General features: G+C 42.8%; 1 protein-coding gene across 4 annotated transcripts in view; it reads left to right on the forward strand.

The window, feature by feature from the left end:
- Positions 1-22,732, forward strand: part of Scn8a (sodium voltage-gated channel alpha subunit 8) — a 157,463-nt gene that overhangs the window by 82,197 nt on the left and 52,534 nt on the right. For all 4 annotated transcript variants that reach the window (XM_051189929.1, XM_051189932.1, XM_051189928.1 and 1 more), the window contains exons 7-12: positions 2,311-2,532; positions 3,925-3,988; positions 5,574-5,715; positions 7,336-7,542; positions 8,889-9,182; positions 18,650-19,006. In XM_051189929.1, coding sequence (XP_051045886.1) covers positions 2,311-2,532; positions 3,925-3,988; positions 5,574-5,715; positions 7,336-7,542; positions 8,889-9,182; positions 18,650-19,006 — 1,286 coding nt within the window. The remainder of the gene's footprint in view (positions 1-2,310; positions 2,533-3,924; positions 3,989-5,573; positions 5,716-7,335; positions 7,543-8,888; positions 9,183-18,649; positions 19,007-22,732) is intronic.

The following is a 22,732-nucleotide window of genomic DNA, read 5'->3' on the forward strand; positions in this document are numbered from 1 at the left end:
CTTGGGCATAAACGATCTTGGACACCTCTTTCCTGAGTCTCCACCCTATCTTTAAAGGCTCTGAGAGGAGATTCTTCAGCTTTTCTCCTTCCTGCCCACTGTGTGCATATCCCACGGGAGAGAGCTGAGGCTTGAGAAGAGACTTTAAGTTCATGCTGAACCATGACGGGTTATAATAGTGATTAAATTTCTCAGTGCCTGGACCACTCCTCTGCCACACAGCCATGTGGGATGGACCCTGAGTAGAAAGCCATGTGTCTGGAACCTAGGCAAGCTCTCTGCCCCTTGGTTCTGTAGCCTCCAGGGAAGGCCACACTGTAAGAAGGCCCAGGCCTCTGCATACTTTCACCCTTAGATGCCTTTATGGTTATCTGTAAGAAAAGAAAAAAAAAATATTATCTATCTACTCTTCAGTAAAAATTTATGAAACTGCCTGCTTTGTGCCAGATTCTAGACGAGGCACAAGGTCCATTGCTGAAGTTCAACCCAGGAAGTTCTGCTGAGCTTAATTCTAAGCATTTTAGGTGGTCACTTGCAAAATGCATGGGTCTAAAAACCTTGTCCAGACACACATTGGAACACTGTCACATGGAATTAGCCCTGAGCAGGGACATTATCCCCACCAAGTCCCTTTGAGGGGGCCCTAAGATATAAATTAATGATATGTGACACATGCTCTGTATCATGACAATGTGATGAAATTGGAATTGTGTACCTTTACAATTGAGGTTCACACAATAATAGTTAACCTCCTTCACCATGCTCCAGCTGCTCTGTTAAGTGGTTATGTGTGAGCACACTCAATTCTCAAGGCAGTCTGGTGGTCAGTTACAACTGTCTCTCTAATTTCCTCACTTATTTCTGGTGGAGCTGAAGGCGGAAGCCAGGGCCTTCCCTGTGCTAAGTAAATGTTCTGCCCTCTAGCACAGCCTCATTCCAATCATCCCTTTAAAGGTGAAAATGCTGAGAGCCCAGAGGCTTATTTGTATTGCTCAGATGATAACATGTAAGTAACACACTTTGATTAGGGTTATTGAGGAGCCACCCAATCAGGGCAGCAAAGCTCACATCAGCTATCCCTGGAATGCCAGCCTTGTATTCTTACCATCAGAAGTTGATCAAGGCTGACCTCTTCACTGAGCCCATGTGTGTCAAGGCTCAGAGTCTCTTGCTCATCATGTACACTGTAGAAGTGTTTGTGTTTTGTGGGCCATGTCCTACAGTAGCCTGCTGTTGGGCATGCTGAGGATTGCCACACATAGACTCTTTTGGCTTAAGTACCGTAAACCTGTAATTATATTTTTATGTGTCTCCCATCATTGATATCACCCTATGCAATGTGGAAGTGATCATTTTCAGGTTTAAATTTGAACCCATTGTCTTGCATTTTAAACCTCAAATTGGAACTGGTATAATATAACTCCTTGGGAGGCATGCACCCAGGCATGCAGAAAACTGAATTCTATTCGCAGCACCAACCTCAAAAATAAAATAAAACAAAACTTTACATTAAGTTTCAAGTGTCTCATTTTGACACAAGGAAGGTTACTGTAGCAAGCAGGACATGTACCTTTAAATGGAAAGACAAACTGTAAATACTGCATTGATAACACTTAATGTTTTCAGTACATTGGCATTTCCAGAGTTCTTCAGAAAAGATATTGTATCTTCTTGCTTACTGGCTTATAAACTATCCAGTGGTTCCTTTTCCAACTTGAAAGCCTCCTTAATCTCAATCCTTTTTTATTTGTTTATTCAACAAATATTTATTGTGAGTTAGACACTACAGATATGACTGTGGACAAGACAGACAGAAAATGAATTATAACCATGACAGATGCTACAGGGGAGACTAGAAGGCTCTGCTAAAGCAATAGCAATGGTAGGAGAGGGAGGCGATTGGGAAGGCAGGGAGGGCATCTTGGGCAGTGGTTTCATGAGACCAGAAGGGGAAGGTGGAGTTAGATTATGTCGGGGGGGGGGGGTGTAAGAGAAGGAACGGAGCATCTGGGAGGAGGGACCAGCATGTGTCAAGCCCCTGGGGAGAGGGAAGTATGACCACGGAGAAGGGAGCCATGTGCTAATAGAAGCAGCTTCTGATTCTTTTTGAAAAGGATTATTGGCTTAGAAATGGATACTTCTGGAAACTGACAATGCGACCTACACATTCTTATTCTATGTGTAAGGATGGAGTGACCATATTTCAAGGGGGATACAATGGGAGAGTTGCAGGTAGGACTAAGTGGGGGGGCTAGGGGAAGAAGGGAGGACTTTGAGTTGACTCTGCCTTGGGGGGCTCTGTCTTTTCAGGCCTGAAGACAATTGTGGGTGCCCTCATTCAATCTGTGAAGAAGCTGTCCGATGTGATGATCTTGACCGTGTTCTGCTTGAGTGTTTTCGCCCTGATTGGCCTGCAGCTGTTCATGGGGAACCTTCGAAACAAGTGTGTGGTGTGGCCCATAAACTTCAATGAGAGCTATCTTGAAAATGGCACCAGAGGCTTTGACTGGGAAGAGTATATCAACAATAAAAGTAGGTGTCCTCTCCACTGCAAGAGCAAAGCTTGACCCAAGGTTAATTGTCAGGGGCTGCAGTTGAGCTACACAAAGTGATCTGGCCCAGAAAGGCTCAGAATTGCCAGACTCAGCCTGGGACGCCATTACCCTATCTCCAAGGCAGGTCTGTGTCTGTGTGGAAGCTCTCAAATCCTTTAATATTATTTTTATTTTATTTTATTTTTAGACAGGGTCTCACTATGTAGGTCTCACTATGTAATGATGGCTGTCCTGGAGCTATGAGGCCAAGCTGGCCTTGAACTCACAGAAATCCACCTGCCTCTGCCTCCCAAGTGCCGGTGTGCACAGCTATGCCTGATTAAGCCTCAGCCCTTGAAAACCAAGGGAATGCTTAGAATGTCCTCACATGCACCCCTAAACTTCTGCTTTAGAAGCTGCATAAGCTTTGCTTTGCTTTGCTGGTTTACCTGAAACAGTTAAGCTTTCGGTCTAGACTATGCTTATGAACCAAAGCTCTTTGATGCTCATAAGAGCTTTGCAATAGGACTTGTCTAGGGAGTCAGGTGATCTCTAAGATGCCATTTGATCTTACTACAGTTGAAGAGTTTTAATAACTTCATTTGAGGAATCAAAGCTCTGGGGTCTTAAATTAAGGGGAATTTGGTATAATGTTGTTTCTATTAACAACAAAAAAAGCAGTATCACCAGTAGTCACTCGAGAGAAATAAAATCAATTAAGTAGCCTCAAGAAAGTGTTGCAAAAGAGATCTCAGGGACAGAGCCTTCTGATTTAAAGTAGGGCATGGCAACTAATGTCTAGTGCAGCGTTTTAGAACATCTTGATAAAAATATTACAAGGATAAAAGGGTAAAGAAGTATAAAGGAAGAAGACCTCAGAAACTGACTTTCGAACAGTGGTTCTCAACCTGTCAGTCATGACCCATTTGGGGGTCAAATATCAGATATTCTCTATATCAGATATTTATATTACAATTCACAACATTAGCAAAATCACAGTTATGTAGAAGCAATAAAATAACTTTATGGATGGGGGTCAGCACAACATAAGGAACTGTATGAACAGGTGGCAGCATTAAGGAAGATTGAGAACCACTGACTTAGACCATTTAATCCAAGTAGCAGAATCTGGCACGCGGAGCTGAAATCCTGGGAGTCGGGTGCCTGTGACTCCAGCACCACCTCCAGGGCTTTTGGGTAGCTCTTGGCTTTAAACACATACAGGAGATCATTAATGGGGGGAATTCTTATCAGCTTTCTGCTGTTGGGAAGGATTTATACGAGCTAAAATCAATAGCTGCTGTTGCTGGCAAGCTAGGGACTGTGTCACCTTATTCTCTCATTCACTGAAAGCTGCCTATTCATTTCCTGCCTCTCCCAACCTTTCCAGCAAACTTTTACACAGTTCCTGGCATGCTAGAACCCTTGCTCTGTGGGAACAGTTCCGATGCTGGGTAAGTAGTTCACCCAATGTTGTTTTTCCTTAGTGTGCCTCGTATTGGTTGGGTCTAGATGAGCAACATCCTCACTTTCCTTGTGCTCACATACTGGGCCCCACACGTGGGTCTGACCTATTGGCTGACTCGGATTTTCTTTCCATTTTATATTTGATCATCCAGAGTTGACATCTCACTAGAAGGTGAATGCACCAGTAATCTCAAACTAAAATGAAAGCTGTGAAACGATAAGGGAAACTCTAGCACTCAATGGCTTATCTGCCTCTTATAAAGACCCTCTCGTCCTCTGTTAACACAGTCCCTGCAATGTGAACCAAGGACACTGTCTTGGTGAGAGTTCAACATCCAAAGACAACCCAAGTAACCCCAAAGGGTTAGATACCAACTTAGGATCAGCTCCTGTTTGAGCTCTAGAGTGTTGCCAAGCCATCAAATCTATTCAAGTCTCGCTTTCCTCCTCCATGACAGATCTAATAATAAGCTATGCTCTCTTCCTCACAGGGTTACTGTAAAGGGCCTGTTAAATACTATCTACACAACAGTTCTGTAAACACATGTAGGGTAGTGATTCAATATATAATATAATATATACATATGTATGTATGTACATAATATAGTACTATCCATACAACTGTCTGTAAACACATGAGGTGGTGATGGTTAACTCAGTACATTCCCCCCCCCAGGAGCTGCTATTTTAGTATGACACCTAGAAGACATGTTAAGTTCTATATTGAATTAAATACTAGAAATTACATTGAAAGAGACATCAGATGGGTCCAAAAGCAGGAGAAATCATATAATTGACTCATTGAAATCCCTATAACTTAGGCCAGCACAGCAAATGTTATAAGAACAGACAACCAAGAACTTAACTACTTTTGTTATTGACAATACTTGACTCATTTGAATTAGTAATTAACCAATTAATAATTTGATAGAAAATATACATTGATATGGATCTATACTATCACAAGACAGTGGTTCTTATCCTTGGCACACATGCAGCCACCTGACCTATCTTTAAAGTGCACATCCATGGGTTCTGCCCACTTAGCTTCCAGTACCTAGATGTGCACAGATCTCAGCGTCTTTATCCTTCAAGACTGCCCAGTCACTCGGATTCTAGGCCTTCCCCAGACATTGGCTAGCTGTTATTTTCTTTCCTTTCTCCTCTTTTTCCTCCTTCTTCTCCCCCAACCACTCCTGTCTCTGTCTGGTTATTTTTCTTCCAGTTTTGTTGTCCTGGCTATAAAGGTGACTATTTCTATCTCCAAGGGCATGGAATAGATGGGTTTGTGTAATCTATTTCCAAGGCCATGACTTGGTAGGATTATTTTTTAAAAGCCCTAAATTTCCTTTCTCTCTCATTCTCTGTGTGTGCATGTGTACATGTAGATATGCACATTTGTGTGTGTATGCACATGTGCATGTGTGTGCACATGTATGTGGATATACGTGTGTGTGTGTGTGTGTGTGTGTGTGTGTGTGTTGCCAGAAATAAAATTGAGGGACTTGAAGCTACTAGGGAGATCTCTTCCCCAGAGCTGTGTCCCATCCCAGTGTGCCTTTCTTTCTTCAGGCAATGCCCAGAGGGATACCAGTGCATGAAAGCAGGAAGGAACCCCAACTATGGCTATACAAGCTTTGATACTTTCAGCTGGGCCTTCTTGGCATTGTTTCGCCTTATGACCCAGGACTACTGGGAGAATTTATATCAGCTGGTAAGTAATACCTCTTTTTCTTTAGCGACATAGTCCACATGAGGGTATGATGAGTGTGGGGCTTGTGTGTGACATACCTGTTATGGATGATTCTTCCCACAGCCTGGTCCCACAGCCGTGTCAGCGCCAAATGAATAATGCACCAGTAATCTCAAACTAAACTGAAAGCTGTGAAACGATATTAGTTATAAAGCTATTGGCCAATGTCTAGGGCTTCTTATTGGCTAGCTCTGTCTCAATTAACCCATTTTTCTCACTCTATGTATTGCAGCTAGACTGTGGCTTACCCAGTAATGCCCAGCATGGTGTTACTCCTCTGGCGGCATCGTGACTGTCCAGTGGGTTTACTCTGCCTATCTTTTCCAGAATCCTTCTCCTCTGGTAGTCCTGCCTATCCTTCCTACCTGGCCACTAGCCACACAGTGTTTTATTCATCAACCAATAAGAGCAACATATACACAGAAGGACAGCCCTATCACAGACCTATAATGAAGACACTAAATAGGATCCGAGAATGGCATCTCCCACACAGCAGGATGGGTGAATTCACCCAGCTCTCAGCCCTGTTTATGTTTCTTGAATGTTTAGTCATGGTCCATTGTAGCTTACACCTTGACAGCCTCAGCCTGGCCTGGAGGTTTGCAGCCTTCGGCATCTTCTAACTTCACTCTCTGCAGTGTGTTTTCTTGGGGTTTCAGTGTTAGAGCATGTAAGAAATAGCAGGGTGGGGGGAGGAGGGAGAGAGGGAGAGAGAGAGAGAGAATCGCAAACACTCATTTGTGCAAGGCATTTTACAGTATTAAAATGATAGGATTTCTATCCATGGGACCTTGAAGTATGACTTAGAGCTGTAATTTTGGACTTGTTCGGGTATGTGGTATGAGTGAGAATAAGGCTGGACCCATCCTATTGGGCCACACTGATGACTTTAGGTGTCTTTTAATTTCTCAAGTTATAATGAGGAAATTGATGTTGCTGATGATCCTATAAATATCCATTGTTTTCTCTTTGACTATGGTACCGGTTAATTAGAGAATAACAAATAATTCTCTCTTACAAAAAGGAACCTCTTTAAGAGAGGCTTCTAGTTCCAGTCCCTAAGTCAGTTCTTACTGCTGGGTATAATAGGCACTAAATTCCATTATATCCTTGCTAACTGAAAGAATAAAGAGCCAGGTCTGTGTTATGGGTTTGCAGTCCTGGCACTCAGGAGACAAGCAGGAGGATTACTGGGAGTTTGAAGCCAGTCTGATTTATGTAGCAAGTTCTATACCAACCAGGATCACATTGTGAAACTTTGTGTAAAATAGATAGAGGATGGATGGATGGATGGATGGATGGATGGATGGATGGATGGATGACAAGATATATGTGATAGATGGACAAACAGATAAAATGTTTTTCTATGAAAGCAAAATGCAGGGGATATTTTCTCTACAGTGGAAGTGGTGGTTAAGTGTTAGGAAGGCATTTGACCACTGGGATGTGAAATTGGTGCAAAGTACCATACAAGAAAACTGTGACCTACCCAGCCTGCAGTGGTCCCTGCCAGGCTCACACTGTGTTTTCGTCCTGCTTCATTTGATGGAAATGACTGAGGAGATGGCCTTTGTCTTTCAGACCTTACGAGCAGCTGGGAAAACATACATGATCTTCTTTGTCTTAGTCATCTTTGTGGGTTCTTTCTACTTGGTAAACTTGATCTTGGCTGTGGTAGCCATGGCTTATGAAGAGCAGAACCAGGCAACATTGGAAGAAGCTGAGCAAAAAGAAGCTGAGTTCAAAGCAATGCTAGAGCAGCTCAAGAAGCAGCAGGAAGAGGCCCAGGTGGGTGGTTCTGTGCAGCGGCCTTCTTCATGATGACTGCACTGAGCTCTGGCTGATTGCCATTGCAATTGCTTCTTTATTGACTATCTCAGCTCAATGTCCAGCTTCTGTGATGACTGGGAAGTCATCCACTTATTAACTACTGATGAGTAGTTAATGCACCATTTCAATAAGCCTAGTCTGCTTTGTCTATTGACCTGATGCTGGAGATTGAGCACAGGTCCTCTGCAGTAGGAATGTAACCCCAAACACAGCCTCTTTGGGGTTGAGAAAAACATTAAGATGCCATTCAGGGATTCACTATGACCATAGAGTATTATTTCTAATTTTAAAAAATATATAGGGAGAGAATTCTGTCAATTAAAGTTATCACCACACAAGCTTTTATCCCCAGAACCCACAGAAAAAGCCAAACATGATGGCTCACATTTGTAACCCTAGCCCTGGACAGGCAGAGACAGGTGGATCCCAGGGATCCCTGGCAAGCCAGCCAGCCTAGCCTATTTGGTGAGTTCTAGGCTAGTGAGAGACTCTGTCTCAAAGAACAGGGTGGATGGAATCCTATGTTCACCTCTGGCCTCAACTGAACACACTTGTTCATAAGGACATATGCTCATGCATGCACGCGTGCGCGCGCACGCACACACACACACACACACACACACACACACACACACACACTCACACACTCAAGGAGATGGGAGATACAGTGAGATGGCTCAGTGGATTACAAAAGAAATGCTTGCCACACAAGCCTGGTACCCTGAGTTTGAGTTCCAGAATACATGTAAATGTGGAATGCAAAAAACAGCTTCATAAAAGTTATCCCTTTGATCTCTGTACACACACACACATATACACATATGTGCCATGCACTTACACACAATAATAAATAATTTTTAAAGTTTTAAAATGATGATATAGGCAAAAAATAAAATTTAGAAACAATTGTGAATCTATTACTCTTACCATTTATCTTTTTGCTTGTGTATATGCTTACACATATATGCAACGATATGTATTATTTTTCGGTGTTTGCCTAATAGTATCTAGTATGGGTTCTAAGCATTCATTTCCATTGTTACTCACTAAGGAATACATTGTATGAAGAAAGCAACCAGGTCCTTATCTGGGATACTCAGAGTAAGTCCCAGCATGCTTGCCATGAGTGCTCTGGTCATTCAGGCCTGTGTACCAGGATGCAAGCTCACCCAGAAGGTGGTAGCAGCCAGTGCTGACCACAACCTCCCCTTTAGGGTGGGCTCGTGTCCTTATCTGTCAGTGGCTGACTTGGGTGGCTCCAGATAATGCTTCTGAGTAGGACTGTCTGTGTGGCCCTTCCCTAGGCTGCTGCGATGGCCACTTCAGCAGGAACTGTCTCAGAAGATGCCATTGAAGAAGAAGGTGAAGATGGGGTCGGCTCTCCACGGAGCTCATCGGAACTTTCTAAACTCAGCTCAAAGAGTGCCAAGGAACGCCGGAACAGGCGGAAGAAGAGGAAGCAGAAGGAGCTCTCTGAAGGAGAGGAGAAAGGAGACCCTGAAAAGGTGTTTAAGTCCGAATCGGAAGATGGTATGAGAAGGAAGGGTTTCCGGCTGCCAGACAACAGGATAGGGAGGAAGTTTTCCATCATGAATCAGGTAAACTCTTTCCATTGTCTCAGATAAGCCCTGAGACCCTGCTTTCCTCATCCCGCTTGTCCTTGAAGCTCTCAGACTCATCCTTGCACTGACCTTCCTCCCCAGCTGCCCTTCCTCTGTTGTGAGCCCCAGGGCCATGTGATCATGATTGGCAACCTTGCTTTACACTGGTGATTACATCACACTAGCAAGGCTTGGGGTCAAACACCAGGAGGGGCTTTTCTCCTGTTTGTGGCAGATCGTCTCTAACTGTGTGTGATTGCCACTAATAATAGCTGTTGTAAAAGTCTAGGACATCTTATTTGAGCATGACAATTTCTAGCAATTAATTGTTGTGGCCATACAGTATTATTAATTACCCTGTAATGTATTGAAAGCTCCAGTTTTATCTAGCTTTGATCAATGTGGAAACCAAGAACAGGCAGAGAAACTGTCAGTTACTTATCATTATTGTAAATATCAGCTTATGGTGGGCCACTTGGAGTTTTAAAGATATTGGGTGACCATTTAGTTCCCATTTTAGAAAATGCTGCAGACTTGCTAGGTGTGGATAGAGCACTGTTACAGGGGAGGGGAGCAGTGTATCCAGTGTATTTTGCTTTATTCACAGAGATGATTCATCTTGCCTTTGCATCTCTTGCCTCGAAGTTAGGTCTTTGGCCAGTCCTATACATTTTGTCACGGCAAGTCTTTCCTGTGCACACCCGTATTTGAGTTCCTGTTAATCTTGGCTTAGCGCAGGAAGGTTTTCCACTGCAGCTGTGTCTTCTCCAGTCCTTCTCTCTCCTTTTTGTCTTTACTGACAACAGATCACTTTGTAAAATATAGTTCCCATTGCTCATGTTGCAAGAATTTATGGAGTATCTACCAAGAGTCAAGAATGGTCCTAGGTCCTGGAGATTAAGAGATGGTTAAACCTCAGCCCTGCCCTCAGGATCTTACTATGGCAGCCAGATGGTGTGTGTGTGTGTGTGTGTGTGTGTGTGTGTGTGTGTGTGTTTTACATATATTTTTCCATAAATGAAACTTAGTAGGATTGTTTTGGAGTTGTAAGCCAGAACTTTCTAGAAAAGATAAATTCTGAATGAGGCTTCAAGAAAGGACAGACAGAAATGAGTCCCAGATAATGGATGTGTGTGCTGATGGGACAGAAGCAATAGACAGGAAAGGATGCTCCCGGGCTGAAAGAAAAGTATATTACAGCTTAGACATCCCAAATTCGATTTACTTGGCACCACTCAAGAAGAACAAATGGGGTGAAAGAACGCAGGCTACCAACATGACTGATGTTGATGGAGTAGGAGCTGGGACAGTAGGGGTGCTAAAAGAACAGTGAGTTTGGAAGGCTATGAGTAGAAGGGTTGGAGAATATAGGGCAGTAGTCAGTGGACTGCAGTTTTCCCAGAGTTGTCTAGTGAAATCTGAATTAGATGCATCTCTTCTATCTGGCATCAGAAAAGTCATTGAGGACTTGGTGATACAATTTCATACAGAATGAAGATGGGTGCCATACTGAGGGGAGACAGTAAATGTAGATTTAAAGAGTACGTGTGAAAGCTTGGTAAGGTGGCACATACTGGTAATTTCCTTTTTTTGTTTTGTTTTGGGTGTGTGTGTGTGTGTGTGTGTGTGTGTGTGTGTGTGTGTGTGTAGTTTTTTTGGTGGGGGAGTTGGGTTTGTTTTTTGTTTTTTTTTTTTTCCAAGACAGTGTTTCTCTGTGGCTTTTGGAGCCTGTCCTGGAACTAGCTCTTGTAAACCAGGCTGATCTTGAACTCACAAAGATCTGCCTACCTCTGCCTCCCAAGTGCTAGAACTAAAGGTGTACGACACCACCACCCTGCCATAATTGGTAATTTTAAGACTCAGATGGCTAAGACAAGAGAATCCCAAGTTCAAGGCCAACATGGGTACATAGCAAGACCCTGTCTCAAGAAAATAACACAGCTGGCTGTAGAGGCGAATGCCTTTTATCCCAACACAGAGGAGGCAGAGGCAGGTAGATGGATCTCTGAATTTGAAGCCAGCCTGGTCTACAGAGCGAGTACCAAGAAAGCCAGGGCTACAGAAAAAAACTCTTGTCTTGAAAGAAAAGAAACAATACATGCAGCTGCAGAGATGGGTCAGTGCTTAAGATCACTGGCTATTCTTCCTGAGGACTCAGGTTTGATGCTCAGAACACCCTCTTCCGGCCTCCACCAGTACTGGGCACGCACATAGTATACAGACAGACATACAGGCAAAACACCCATACACATAAAATGAAATTTTAAGATAAATAAACACAAAACAGTCTGGGGGACAAAAGCTGGCAAAGTCAGGTTAGAGATGAAGTACAAAAGAATAGAAATGGTGACAGTCTTGATGACAGGAATTAGATGTAGTTGTTAGCAGGAAAGGGACACCTTATCCTTTTTTCCTTGAAACCTCAGGAAAATAATCAAGGGCCAAGCAGATGTTTGTAGACAGGAAGGTGCTCCCTGGCCATTTTAATTTTTCCATATCATAGAAAATGTAAACACTTATCAAAGGAACTTTGAATGAGAACTGAATCAGGTATTAAAGAAGATATTGACAGTTCAGAATAGTTTAATTAAGAAGAATAAGAGAATTTCCCTAACGAGAGTAACTCTGTTTGCTAATAAAGTCCCGGTTCTTTATCATAGAGTTTGTAGCACCACCTGTACCAACCTGGATACAATCCATCCATCCTTCCATATCCAATCATTGGACCCCATCAGACACCCAGTCCTTAATCCAGAACAAACCACCAGATACTTCTCCTATTTGACATTTGTTTTCTGCCTTGTGTGGAAATGCCCTGAGTTGTCCCATCTGTAAAAGCCCACATCACAGTTGTCCTTCACATCTATCTGTGAAGAATTGTCATCTTGCACCCTCACCCCCAAAGCAGTAGCCTCTATTCCATGTTTCCATCATGTTTATGTATCTTTGTTTTTACTGTGTGCCTATCCTGTCTACATATTTGTGTATGTTCATGTCTCTCTTCTACTGAAGTCTAAAATCAGCTTTTGTACCCATAGCTATCATTCAGATACTGCTGGTTGAATGGATGCAGGGCATGTAGAAACCTGACTTCATTCCCTCTAGAATGTCATCATGGCCCATAGACAGCCACCTCAGAGTCACCTTCATTACCGCTCTCCTGCTCCATTGAGGACTGTGATTGCAGCTTTGTTGTAGCTCTGTCCTTGTCTTGAGCATATCACCGTTCTCTGTAATGAATGCCTCACTGCTCCTGGGCTTGACTATTGAATACTCTCTGATTAATCTATAGGCTTTAGCAGAGTCACATTGATTACTCCCTCACTTAGAAAATAAAACTGGGTTCTGAGATGTCCTGCTTTGCATGAAAGTGTTCACTTCCTCTAATTTCTCCATTTGAAAATAAAAAAATAAGGATTGCTCTTGGCCATGGCTGACTGCCAAAGCTGGCTTAGACTTAGATGCCCCACATGGCAGCAATATTCTTTGTCCTAGGACTTGCCTGCAGTTTCTCTGAGTGTATTTGGAGGGCTGAAGGAAATGAAACCTAAAGAGACTTGCTGATTGATGTATTCAGGTTATGACACTAATGAGCACTAGAGCCATGATTTGACTCAGTTCCCTCTACTCTAGAATTTGTGGCCCAGCTATTCTTCCTCACTGATGCACAGACATAGTTTTAAGAATTTTCAGTTAGCCATCACTGGTGAAGCACACCGTTAATCCCAGCACTCAGGAAGCACAGGCAGGTGGATTCCTATGAGTTCAAAGCCATTCTGGTCTTCAGAGTCGGTTCCAGGACAGCTAGGGCTACACAGAGAAACCCTGTCTCAGAAAACAATTTTTTTTTTTCGTTTTTTCATAGCACCATCCAGTTTTGTGTCTGTTTCTTCTCTGTTCCCTTGAACCTCCCATCTCCCTGCTCCATACTCATTTCTCTCCATTTTCAGGGCTCATGCAGTTTAGTAAATATTATGTTGAAACTGTGTTTTTGTTTTGAGAAGTGTATTTATTCTGTTGCAGTTTTCAAATCGTTGTGGTCTTAGAATACCTTTACATCTTTCAAAATTATTGAGGAGTCAGTGACAAGGCTCAGTGAGTAAAGGACCTCACTGACAAAGTTAACCACCTGCGTTTGATTCCTGGACCAACCTGAACAGATTCCCATGAGTTACACACATGTATGCAACAACACACACACACACACACACACACAGTAAATGTAAAAGTGATTGAGTGCCCCACACAGCTTTTTTAAAAAGAAGTATTTTAGTGTATCTTATTATAAATTATATTTAAGAAAATTTAAAGAAACTTATTTATGTATGTATTTTAAACTTTCATGTGCTGATATGCTAAAAATACTTTGTTGTTTTGTTCTTAAATCATGAATGATGACATTATGCGTTATTCTTTGCCAAACTTTGGATCCCTGGCTATACAGATCTTCCAAATGTTGACATACAGTATTAAAAATCTAAAAAGTCTTCAAATATAGCAAAGCTACCAGCCCACAGTATCACTCAGATGCTTGTAAGAAAATAAGATTGATCAAAGTGGTTATCATACCGATATCATCACCAAATGGTTCTGTCCTGGTGGGTGAAGGGTGGCTGGAGAGCCCCTTGGGATCACTGGAAGTCCTCAGATCACATTCTAGGAATCACTGTGCTATTGGAAAGCAAAACATGAGTGAAAAATGAAATAGAGCATTTAAAACCACCTGTCTATTTATCATATTTCAAACAACCAGTGATCACAGGCCTGAGGATAGGTACATATTTATGTGTGGAGAATGTAAGGCCAATCCCATAAGTCCAGAGCACCCAAGAGCTAGTCTCCCAAGAAAAATCCATAGCGGTCCTATTTCTTAAGTTGCTATGCTGTGATCATCTGAGAAGAGCCAGGGCACTTAGTTGGTTGATAAGAAGAATTTCAAAAGTAAGAAGTAAAACATATTTGTTTCATAAACCTGGTTGGATCCCAGGAGTTGATAGAGCCACGGCCTTGAGACACAATAGGTATTTTATTAACTAATATTAAATTTTATTACCAAATAAAATATCTTTCCTTAGGTGGCAGTTAATTCACAAGGCAGTGTCAGTAAAACAATTCAATCCAGAGGGAAAGGAACCCATTACATGTGAACATGGCCAGTTTGCAGTGTATAATCAGAATACAAACCATGTAATCTATTTATAGCTACAGTATACAAAGCAGTCCAAGTGATATAAAGAGATTTTTAAAAGGCATTATGCCCTTAAGGAACTTGTAGATGGTCTCCAGGGAGATTTAACAACAATAAAAAGGCTGCTGCACCTGGAAAGGGGCTGAGTGCTGTGCAAGGATTGAGGGGGTTGACAGAAAGACACAGTAGGCTGAACAATGGGAAGGAAGAGTGTGGTAGCAATGGAGAAGGGACACTCCTGGAGGCTGCCTGCCTGCCTGGTGCACATTTGAGGGAAGTTAAGTAAAATGCAGTCAGTCATGGAGGAGGCTTGACTGCCCATCCTAGTTATCAAAGATGACCGTGGGAGATAAAACAAACATGTTCCTGTTTTGTTTGTCCATCTGTCTTTCTAGTGAGGCCATCAGATTTTTGTGCCACTACACAGTTTATTAAGTTTCTCTTTTATCCACCCCCATAGTTGCTTTTGAGTGTGCCTTTTATTTGCAACTTAACCAATCTAAAGCTACTGTTGCTAGCTACTTCCTTTGTCTATAAACTAATATTTCCCTGCTCCAAACCATTCTAGAGCTGAGTGCCCAATAGTTAAGTGCCTCTTCTACAGCCTACATAGACCCCAAATTATTTCATACTTTCCAGCCTTGAGCTTTCTCCAGCCTGCCTCCCCTGCTTAGACTGCTGCTTCCTGAAGACACACTCGCTGACTCAATGTGGTCCTCCACATCATGGAGCAGCTGTCTGGGACAGAGGTGTGAAGTCTTCTTACTATGTTCCTGCTTCTTTGTCTGTTGTAATTGTTGAGATGGGGTCTTGAGTTATAGCCTAACCTGTTCATAAACTTGTATGATCCACCTGCCTCAGACTCCTGAGTTCTGGGATAATAGCATGCCCAGCTTTTGTCTTTATATCTTAAGGCACCATCTTCCAGCCAGTCATTTTATCAAACTGTCTGTGGTGAAGGACTAGTTTCTATTTTTTTCCAATTGTACATGAACTGATACTATTGTGAAATGTAACAATGAATTTCCAGAAAGATTACCATATTCCCTGATGTTATGACACCATTAATTGCCATAAAATTTCCTAGCGTTCATTCGTCTTACTGTAAGCCAGTAAGTTTTATGTTATCATTGATCTGTGAATGTTGTGCTCACTGCGCACATTGACTAGAACAGGTTCAGGGGAAAGAGGCAGCAACCCAATGAAGGGAGCCCAAGAAAGACTAGAGTGAAGCAGAGAGGCTCTGGTCCACTTACCAGTGCACAAGTTGGAAGAGAAGTGTAGGAGCTGGCCATGTGCATGCTCTTATAATGCCAGCTCTCATTCACAAACAAGGTGTAGGATCTACCCAGAGTATCAGTCCCTCTCAGTGCCAGCATGTGGCAGAACAGTAAGTGGGGATGCTGAGAGATGATGCTGAGCTCAGTCTTCCCACAATGCCAGTGTGTGGCATATGAGTGTTCTGCAGTGGCGTTACCAGCACGTAGGTGGAAGGGACCTATGATTTCTTTTTGACTTTTCCTTTTTCTTTTGTGGTGCTGAGGTAGGAACTCAGACCTTCATGGAACCTGGGTAAGCACTGTTCCTGGACTACAGCCCTTGCCCCAACTATGAGTTTCTTCAAATGGCCTCCAGTGATGAAACTCAGATATGTTTCAGAAGTTTGTGGGCTACTCAAAGCCAAGTCAGGAAAAGACCACACAGCAAGGGAAAGACACCGGTGAGAGGGTGTGATGGGAGATGTCATTCTGTAAATATGTTTCTCTTATTGGTTAATGAATAAAGCACAGTTGGCCAATTAGCAAGCAAGATAGGCGAGACTAGGAGACTAGGAGGAGAGAGGATTAGTAAGGAGGAGATCCAAGATGGAGGACGGAGAGAGAAGAACGCCAGCCACTCTCTCCGGTAAGATAAGACCACGTGGAAATACTTAGATTAATAGAAATGGGTTAATATTTAAGGCAGAGCTAGCCGATAAGAAACTAGTAACTGGCCAACAGAATTATATATTAATACAGTGTCTCTGTGTATTATTTGGGGCTGGCACAGTAGTGGGCCCAGGCCGGTGGGGGGGGGGACAACTCATAACTAGAGTGAAGTGCACTGAATTAGAATTCTTCAAAGAGAATGCAACCCATTGAGAGACAGGGGCTTTGTACATTACAGGAAGAGATAGGAACTAGAAACACTTGGAGCATAGAACCAGAAATGATTCTCGACAGCACAGAGACAAGGACAAAACACTAAACACAGTGGCCCTTCTAGGATTATCATCAAAAGTCTGCTGAAGTAGTTTTCCTTTAACAGTTATAATGTGTGCACTATAATCACTTAGCAAGCTGCTTTCTCCTACAGAAGTGGCTCTCACACTGAGCTTTTGCTTGGAGTTCTTGACTACTTTGCAATCAATCAGTTTTCAAGAACCGGATCCCCTAACCTTTAACCTATACAGAGTTGTGCCTGAGATTAAGCCCTGTGACCCAAAGCACCAGTGTCTGTGTGTGTGTGTGTGTGTGTGTGTGTGTGTCTGTGTGTGTCTGTGTGTGTGTGTGTGTGTGTGTGTGTGTTTAACCCCCCTCCTTCCCTTTTCAGTGGTAACCTCTTCTCATCCCAGGTCACCTGTATGGCTTATTTCCTTAAGGATATCAGCTTAAAGGACAATTGAAAGTATCAGTGCCTACAAAGTACTCTCTGACACAGGAACTTAACTCCTCTGAATCCATCTCTTCCTTACATGTGTCTGTTGCAAGTAGAGTAATCATAGAAATTCTGTGAGGGCGACACATATATTAAAAATAAAAAATGAAGACATACTTTTTCACATGATGGCAAGTCTAATTTGACCACTTCCTTAAACATTGTGAACACTGTCAACTAGAGCATGCTGCAGACTCCCGTAAACCAGGGGCTAAGTCTGCCGTCTTAAGACCGATACAATGTGTTTAAAGCATGTACTGTGATAAAATCATCTTATTTTAAAATGCCCACATTGATGAAAATAAAATGTGGTTTTGAGTGTTCCCTTTTCTGCCTTAAAGTGAAAGAGTAACTCAGTCCTGACAGTTGTTAATGACCTCAGCAGTTGGGAAGGGACTGCTGAGGTAGACATCCACTCACTAGCAAGTTCCCTATCCACAATAAGGTGAAAAGAAGCGTGAATTTGTGGCTGACAGCTTCTTCTAATATATTTGACTGGTGGTTTGCCATGTGGTTTTTGGCATATAACTTGGAAGGAGTTCAAAGAATTGAATGACATTATAACACAATTCCTTCCAAGATTATATTTGCATGAGTAAAGCTTCCCGACACAATGGAATATTAGGAATGGGCGTGGGTGAGCCATGTCTCCTTCTCATAAGTAATCCTATCAACAAACAGTGAAGCACAATGGAATGAATAGCCATTTCATCGAGAGGTGTGCTTTAATAACTGCTTTTAAGTTAATTGCTTGTCAAATGTATACTATGTGTATAGTGTGATCAATTACATTCATAAAAATTATAATCAAAACAATATGAGAGAATTTGAAAAATATCTTAGGGACTACTCATGGTCACAGAAGAAAGTTTTAAATTTTAAGATTGCTTATTTATAATTCTTTTGGTGCAGAGCAGTATTCAGTGGGAATCAATAAAATGCATTTAAGCATAAAAATCACTGATAAAATTTTGGAGGGAATGTGCAATGGAAATATGTGTTGAAGGATAAAAGGGAATGAAAAACTTGATAGTCTTGAAAATGTGGGTGCTGGGAATTATGTAATTTACAACCAACTAAATTAGGAAATAAATTATTCACAACCACTTAAAACTCTGATTTTAAAAGATGCTGACTTTAAAGTGGAGGCGGTATAGATCACGTGTGAACTGATTAACAGAGGCCTCTTGTAATGGTATCAGAGCTCCAGACAGGTACCAATGGAGAGAGGGCCCCTGGTTCTGGCACCTCTAAGGACTTTTGCTAGGTGGGCTGTGGAGACAAACTTGGGCAATGTTTAAAAGCATTTTCCTTGAATGCTGGGAGTAAGCACAAAAACAAACAAAAACTTATTTACATGCAGGGTCTATTCATCTAGGTGACTAGACATGTGATTCCAGGTGTATGTATGGGCATCGGGGTGTGATTAAGAGTAAGTGATTTAAGGTAGTAGACCTTCTACACCCTGCAGAACCTTCTGGAATCCCTGGTATTGTGGCCTGCAGGGGAGCATCGGGCTGCTGCTAGCTGGTCTCACACCTCTCTTTCTCTTTCTTCTCTTTCCCTTACCCTCTCTCAGTCCCTGCTGAGCATCCCAGGCTCACCCTTCCTCTCCCGCCACAACAGCAAAAGCAGCATCTTCAGCTTCCGGGGCCCTGGGAGGTTCCGAGACCCTGGCTCAGAAAACGAGTTTGCCGACGATGAGCACAGCACGGTGGAGGAAAGTGAGGGCCGGCGCGATTCACTCTTCATCCCGATCCGGGCCCGCGAGCGCCGCAGCAGCTACAGCGGCTACAGTGGCTACAGCCAATGCAGCCGCTCATCACGCATCTTCCCCAGCCTGCGGCGCAGTGTCAAGCGCAACAGCACCGTGGACTGCAACGGCGTGGTGTCGCTCATCGGGCCCGGCTCCCACATCGGGCGGCTCCTGCCTGAGGTGAAAATAGATAAGGCAGCTACAGACAGTGTAAGGAAGTACACAGTGGACCAGGCTAGGCATGGCAGTCTCCGCTCCTGCACCCTTCTTGCCCGCCAGGCCGGCCTCATGGGCTACCTTCCATTCTGGTTAACTCCCCTGCCTCTCCCTTCTTTTCATCCTCCCCTTACTCCTCTTAATCTTACCTTAGTCCTTTCCTTTAGACTTTGCTTCCTCTCCTCCTGCCCTGCCTTCTTTGTTTCAGGGCTCCTTTTGTTTCACCTCTTAACGTCTCCCTCCACCTGGGCAAATCGGGCTGTCCTCTGCCCATACACACCTGCTTTGATTGACTGCAGGGTAGAATGAAACTGACCAGTTGCCACTTCCAGTGACCTTAGTCTGAGCCGGTTTGAAATCACTGCTTCTCGGAAAACAGCTTGGAATTTAAAGACCTTACTGTTTCTATTTTTTAAAATACTATTTTTGAATGCCTCTCCACGAGGATGAGATGTGATTTTTTTTTCCCAAAGAGGAATGTTCATGCATTATGCCGTGGTGGAGGTTGTATCAGGCAAGCAAGGACAGCAGTTGAGACCAAGAGAGAACTGGACCCAGAGTCTCAGAAAGCATTGGAATGGGAGAAATGAGGAGAGGGGAAAGTGGGAGGTTGGGTGACGAACACATGGTGCATGGGGGAGGAAGTAAAGGAAGGAAAGATAAATTTAAACGGAGTCAGTCGTCAGGCTCTGGGGGAGTAGCAGGTAATAGCTTCAGAGAATCGATTGTCTAAGGGCTCAGTAACCGTCCCCTCCTTGGGAAAAGCCATGTCTTAGCATTTCTTTAAATTCTAAGCTCTTTTTTTTTAAGTTTTAAGTTATAATACCTCTGAATCCTAACTATTCCCACCTCCAATTCTTGAGCAGTCTTCAGTGCCTCCGTAGCTGGTGTGAGCCCGAGGCAGCATGCTTGGCCATTGTTCTAACCACTCAGTGTCTCTAACAGCATGAAGAAAGCCAGCCCTTGAGCTAGCATGATGCATGTGTGAAAGAAAGTGGGTAATGGTGGGTGAAATGGTTCTTAGTGATCTGTATTAGGACGTTAGGACAGTTGTTGGCTGTACAGATAAACACCCAAAGACAGGGCTGGCATATGTAGTTTAATGGGAGATAGGGCTTTGGCATGCCTGCCGTCGGCCCTGGGTTCCCTCTCCAGCACCTCACAGTAGGTGGAAGGAAATGGAAAAAAATCAAAAGTCAGTTTGAATGTGTTTGAGGTTGCTTCATCTCTCTCTGTCTTTTTATTTAAAAGGAAAATGCCTTGTCCCTTGGATACTTAGCTTTGTACAAGCTAAAGATGTCCCCTTGCTTTCTGTGTCTGTTGCAAAGCAACTGAATTTGATGCTGGGACCAGGCCTTCTGCATTATGAGGCCAAAGCTCTCCCAGTGAGCTACACCTCTAGACCAGCCTATGTATATTTTTTTTTTTTCAGAAGTGTTAACCTCTGAAAACCCAGTCCTTTTCTTCCAGTTGGCTTTAACATCATTTCTGTCCACTGACTTGGCTATTGCCCTTCTGGTGACCTGATTGTTTAAAGTTACTACGAGAACTAATAATGAACAGTGACTCAATTTCTCCAACCCAGAGAGGTGGCCAAAATATCACCATTATATTACATTTTTATTTGATTTTCACTGATTCTGTATCTAGAGTAAATTTTGGGCTTGATACCAAGGTAGTTATATTCTATGGGAAAACACCAAGAATTGACATCAATCAAAAGTCAGGATAGGTCATTTGGTGGTGCGGTACAGTTGGGGCAGCTCAATAGTTCAGATATCCAGAGCTAAACTGAATTGTGTTGTACTGGAAGGTTTACGGTTTGTAAGTCAAATAATAAAGCTGACTTTTTCCCCAAATAAAAAGGATGAGATGTCCAGGAAGTGTCTCAACTTCGGCTTAAGTTATGTTCAGGCTTGGCAGTTGGCTTGGCTTGTGTTTGGTTAGGTTAGGTTTGGTTTGGCTGGGTTTGACTGGGTTTGGTTTGGTTTGGTTAGGTTTGGTTGTGCTTGGTTAGGTTTGGTTGTGTTTAGTTAGGTTTGGTTGGGTTGGTCTAGGTTAGGTTTAGATTGGTTGTGTTGGCCATCTACTTCTGGGCATGGGTCTGTCCTAAAGAGTGGTTTATATATCCAATGCTACTCTGTTGGAGAAAACTAATTCTACATTTGTGAGTGGTTATCAATTGGAGATAGCTTCTAGGTTAGGTTTTCCCTCTGAGACCTCATCAGGCTGACATGTGCAGGCCCAGTGTATGCTGCCACAGTCTCTGTGAGTTCATGTGTACATCAGTCCTGCTGTGTGTAGAGGCCTTGTTTCTTTGGTGTCCTCCATCTCCTCTGGCTCTTACAGTCTTTCCAGCTCCTGTTCCACAGGGTTCTCTGAGCCCCAAGGGGAGGGAATTGATGGAGACGTCCCATTCAGGATTTAGAATTCTAAGGTCTCCCCCTCCCTGCATGCTGTCCAGCAGTTGGTCTCTGTATTCCCATCTAGGAGGCAACTTTCTGGTGATGGCACTGATCTATGAGTATAGCAGATGTTAAGATTCATTTCGTTGCTACCTTTCTTTAGCAGAATGGTGGTATTTGGTTTTCCCCTAGATTCCTGGCCTATTGTCTTGTCTCAGGGTCTTGGTCCCTCAGCAGTGTCGGGATGGGTTTCATCTCATGAAATGAGCCTAAAATCTAAGCAGATAATGATTGTCAGCCTCATAAGCTTGGTGCCAGTACTGCAATAGCGTACCTTGTCTGTAGGTCACCACTATAGATTGGAGAGTTTGTGGCTGGTTGGTGGTTAGCTTTCTCCTCTAGTGGCATGCAGTGTACCTTCCAGTACCATGAACACTAGCTCAGCTTCTCCATGTTCAGTGAGTTATGTAAGTGTTGTCTTAAGAAATAGAACCTTACCATCAGATGATGGAGAGCAACCAATAGCTTTGTGGGGCTTCCCATGGAGCCCCTTTGGCCAACAGTTAGATTAGATGTAACCCATCCCAGTACTGGAAGCTTCATTTGGTAATGTGAGTTGCCAGTTAGGTCTCTATCTCCTCCATTATTTGGCAGTTCCATTTAGATCACTTTAATACATGTATATATTTTAGGGTTGTTGTTGTTCATTTGTTTGTTTATGTAGACACAGTGCTGTGAAGTTGCCAGTTAGACTGCCTTAATTGTGTCACACAGGTTTGGGTATGTTGTGTATTCATTTCCACTCAATTCTAAAAAGTTTTTAATTCTTTATTAATTTCTGTCTTGACCCACTTTTCATCCAGTAGAGAATTGTTCTGTTTTCAATGAGTTTATAGACTTTCAGTTGTTTTTGTTGTTGTTGATATCCAGCTTTAATTTATGGTGGTCTGATAGGATGCAGGGGGTTATTTCCTTTTTCTTATATCTATTGAGACAGCTTGTTTTATGTCCAAGTATGCGGTCAATTTTTGAAGCAAGGTCCATAAGGTGGTGAGAAGAAGGTATACTCTTCTGTGTTTGGGTAAAGTGTTATGTAAATACTTACTAGGTCCATTTGATTTATAACATTATTTATCTGCAGCATTTCTGTTTAGTTTCTGTGTGGATGACCTGTTTATTGGCAGTATTGGAGTATTGAACTCACCTAACTATCAGTGGGGGGGGGGGGTCAATATGTGATTTAAGCTGTAGTGTTTTGTTGTTTGTTTGCTTTATGTACTTTGGA

Source organism: Phodopus roborovskii, unplaced genomic scaffold (assembly GCF_943737965.1).
Source record: "Phodopus roborovskii unplaced genomic scaffold, PHOROB, whole genome shotgun sequence".
In the NCBI taxonomy this organism is placed as follows: domain Eukaryota; kingdom Metazoa; phylum Chordata; class Mammalia; order Rodentia; family Cricetidae; genus Phodopus; species Phodopus roborovskii.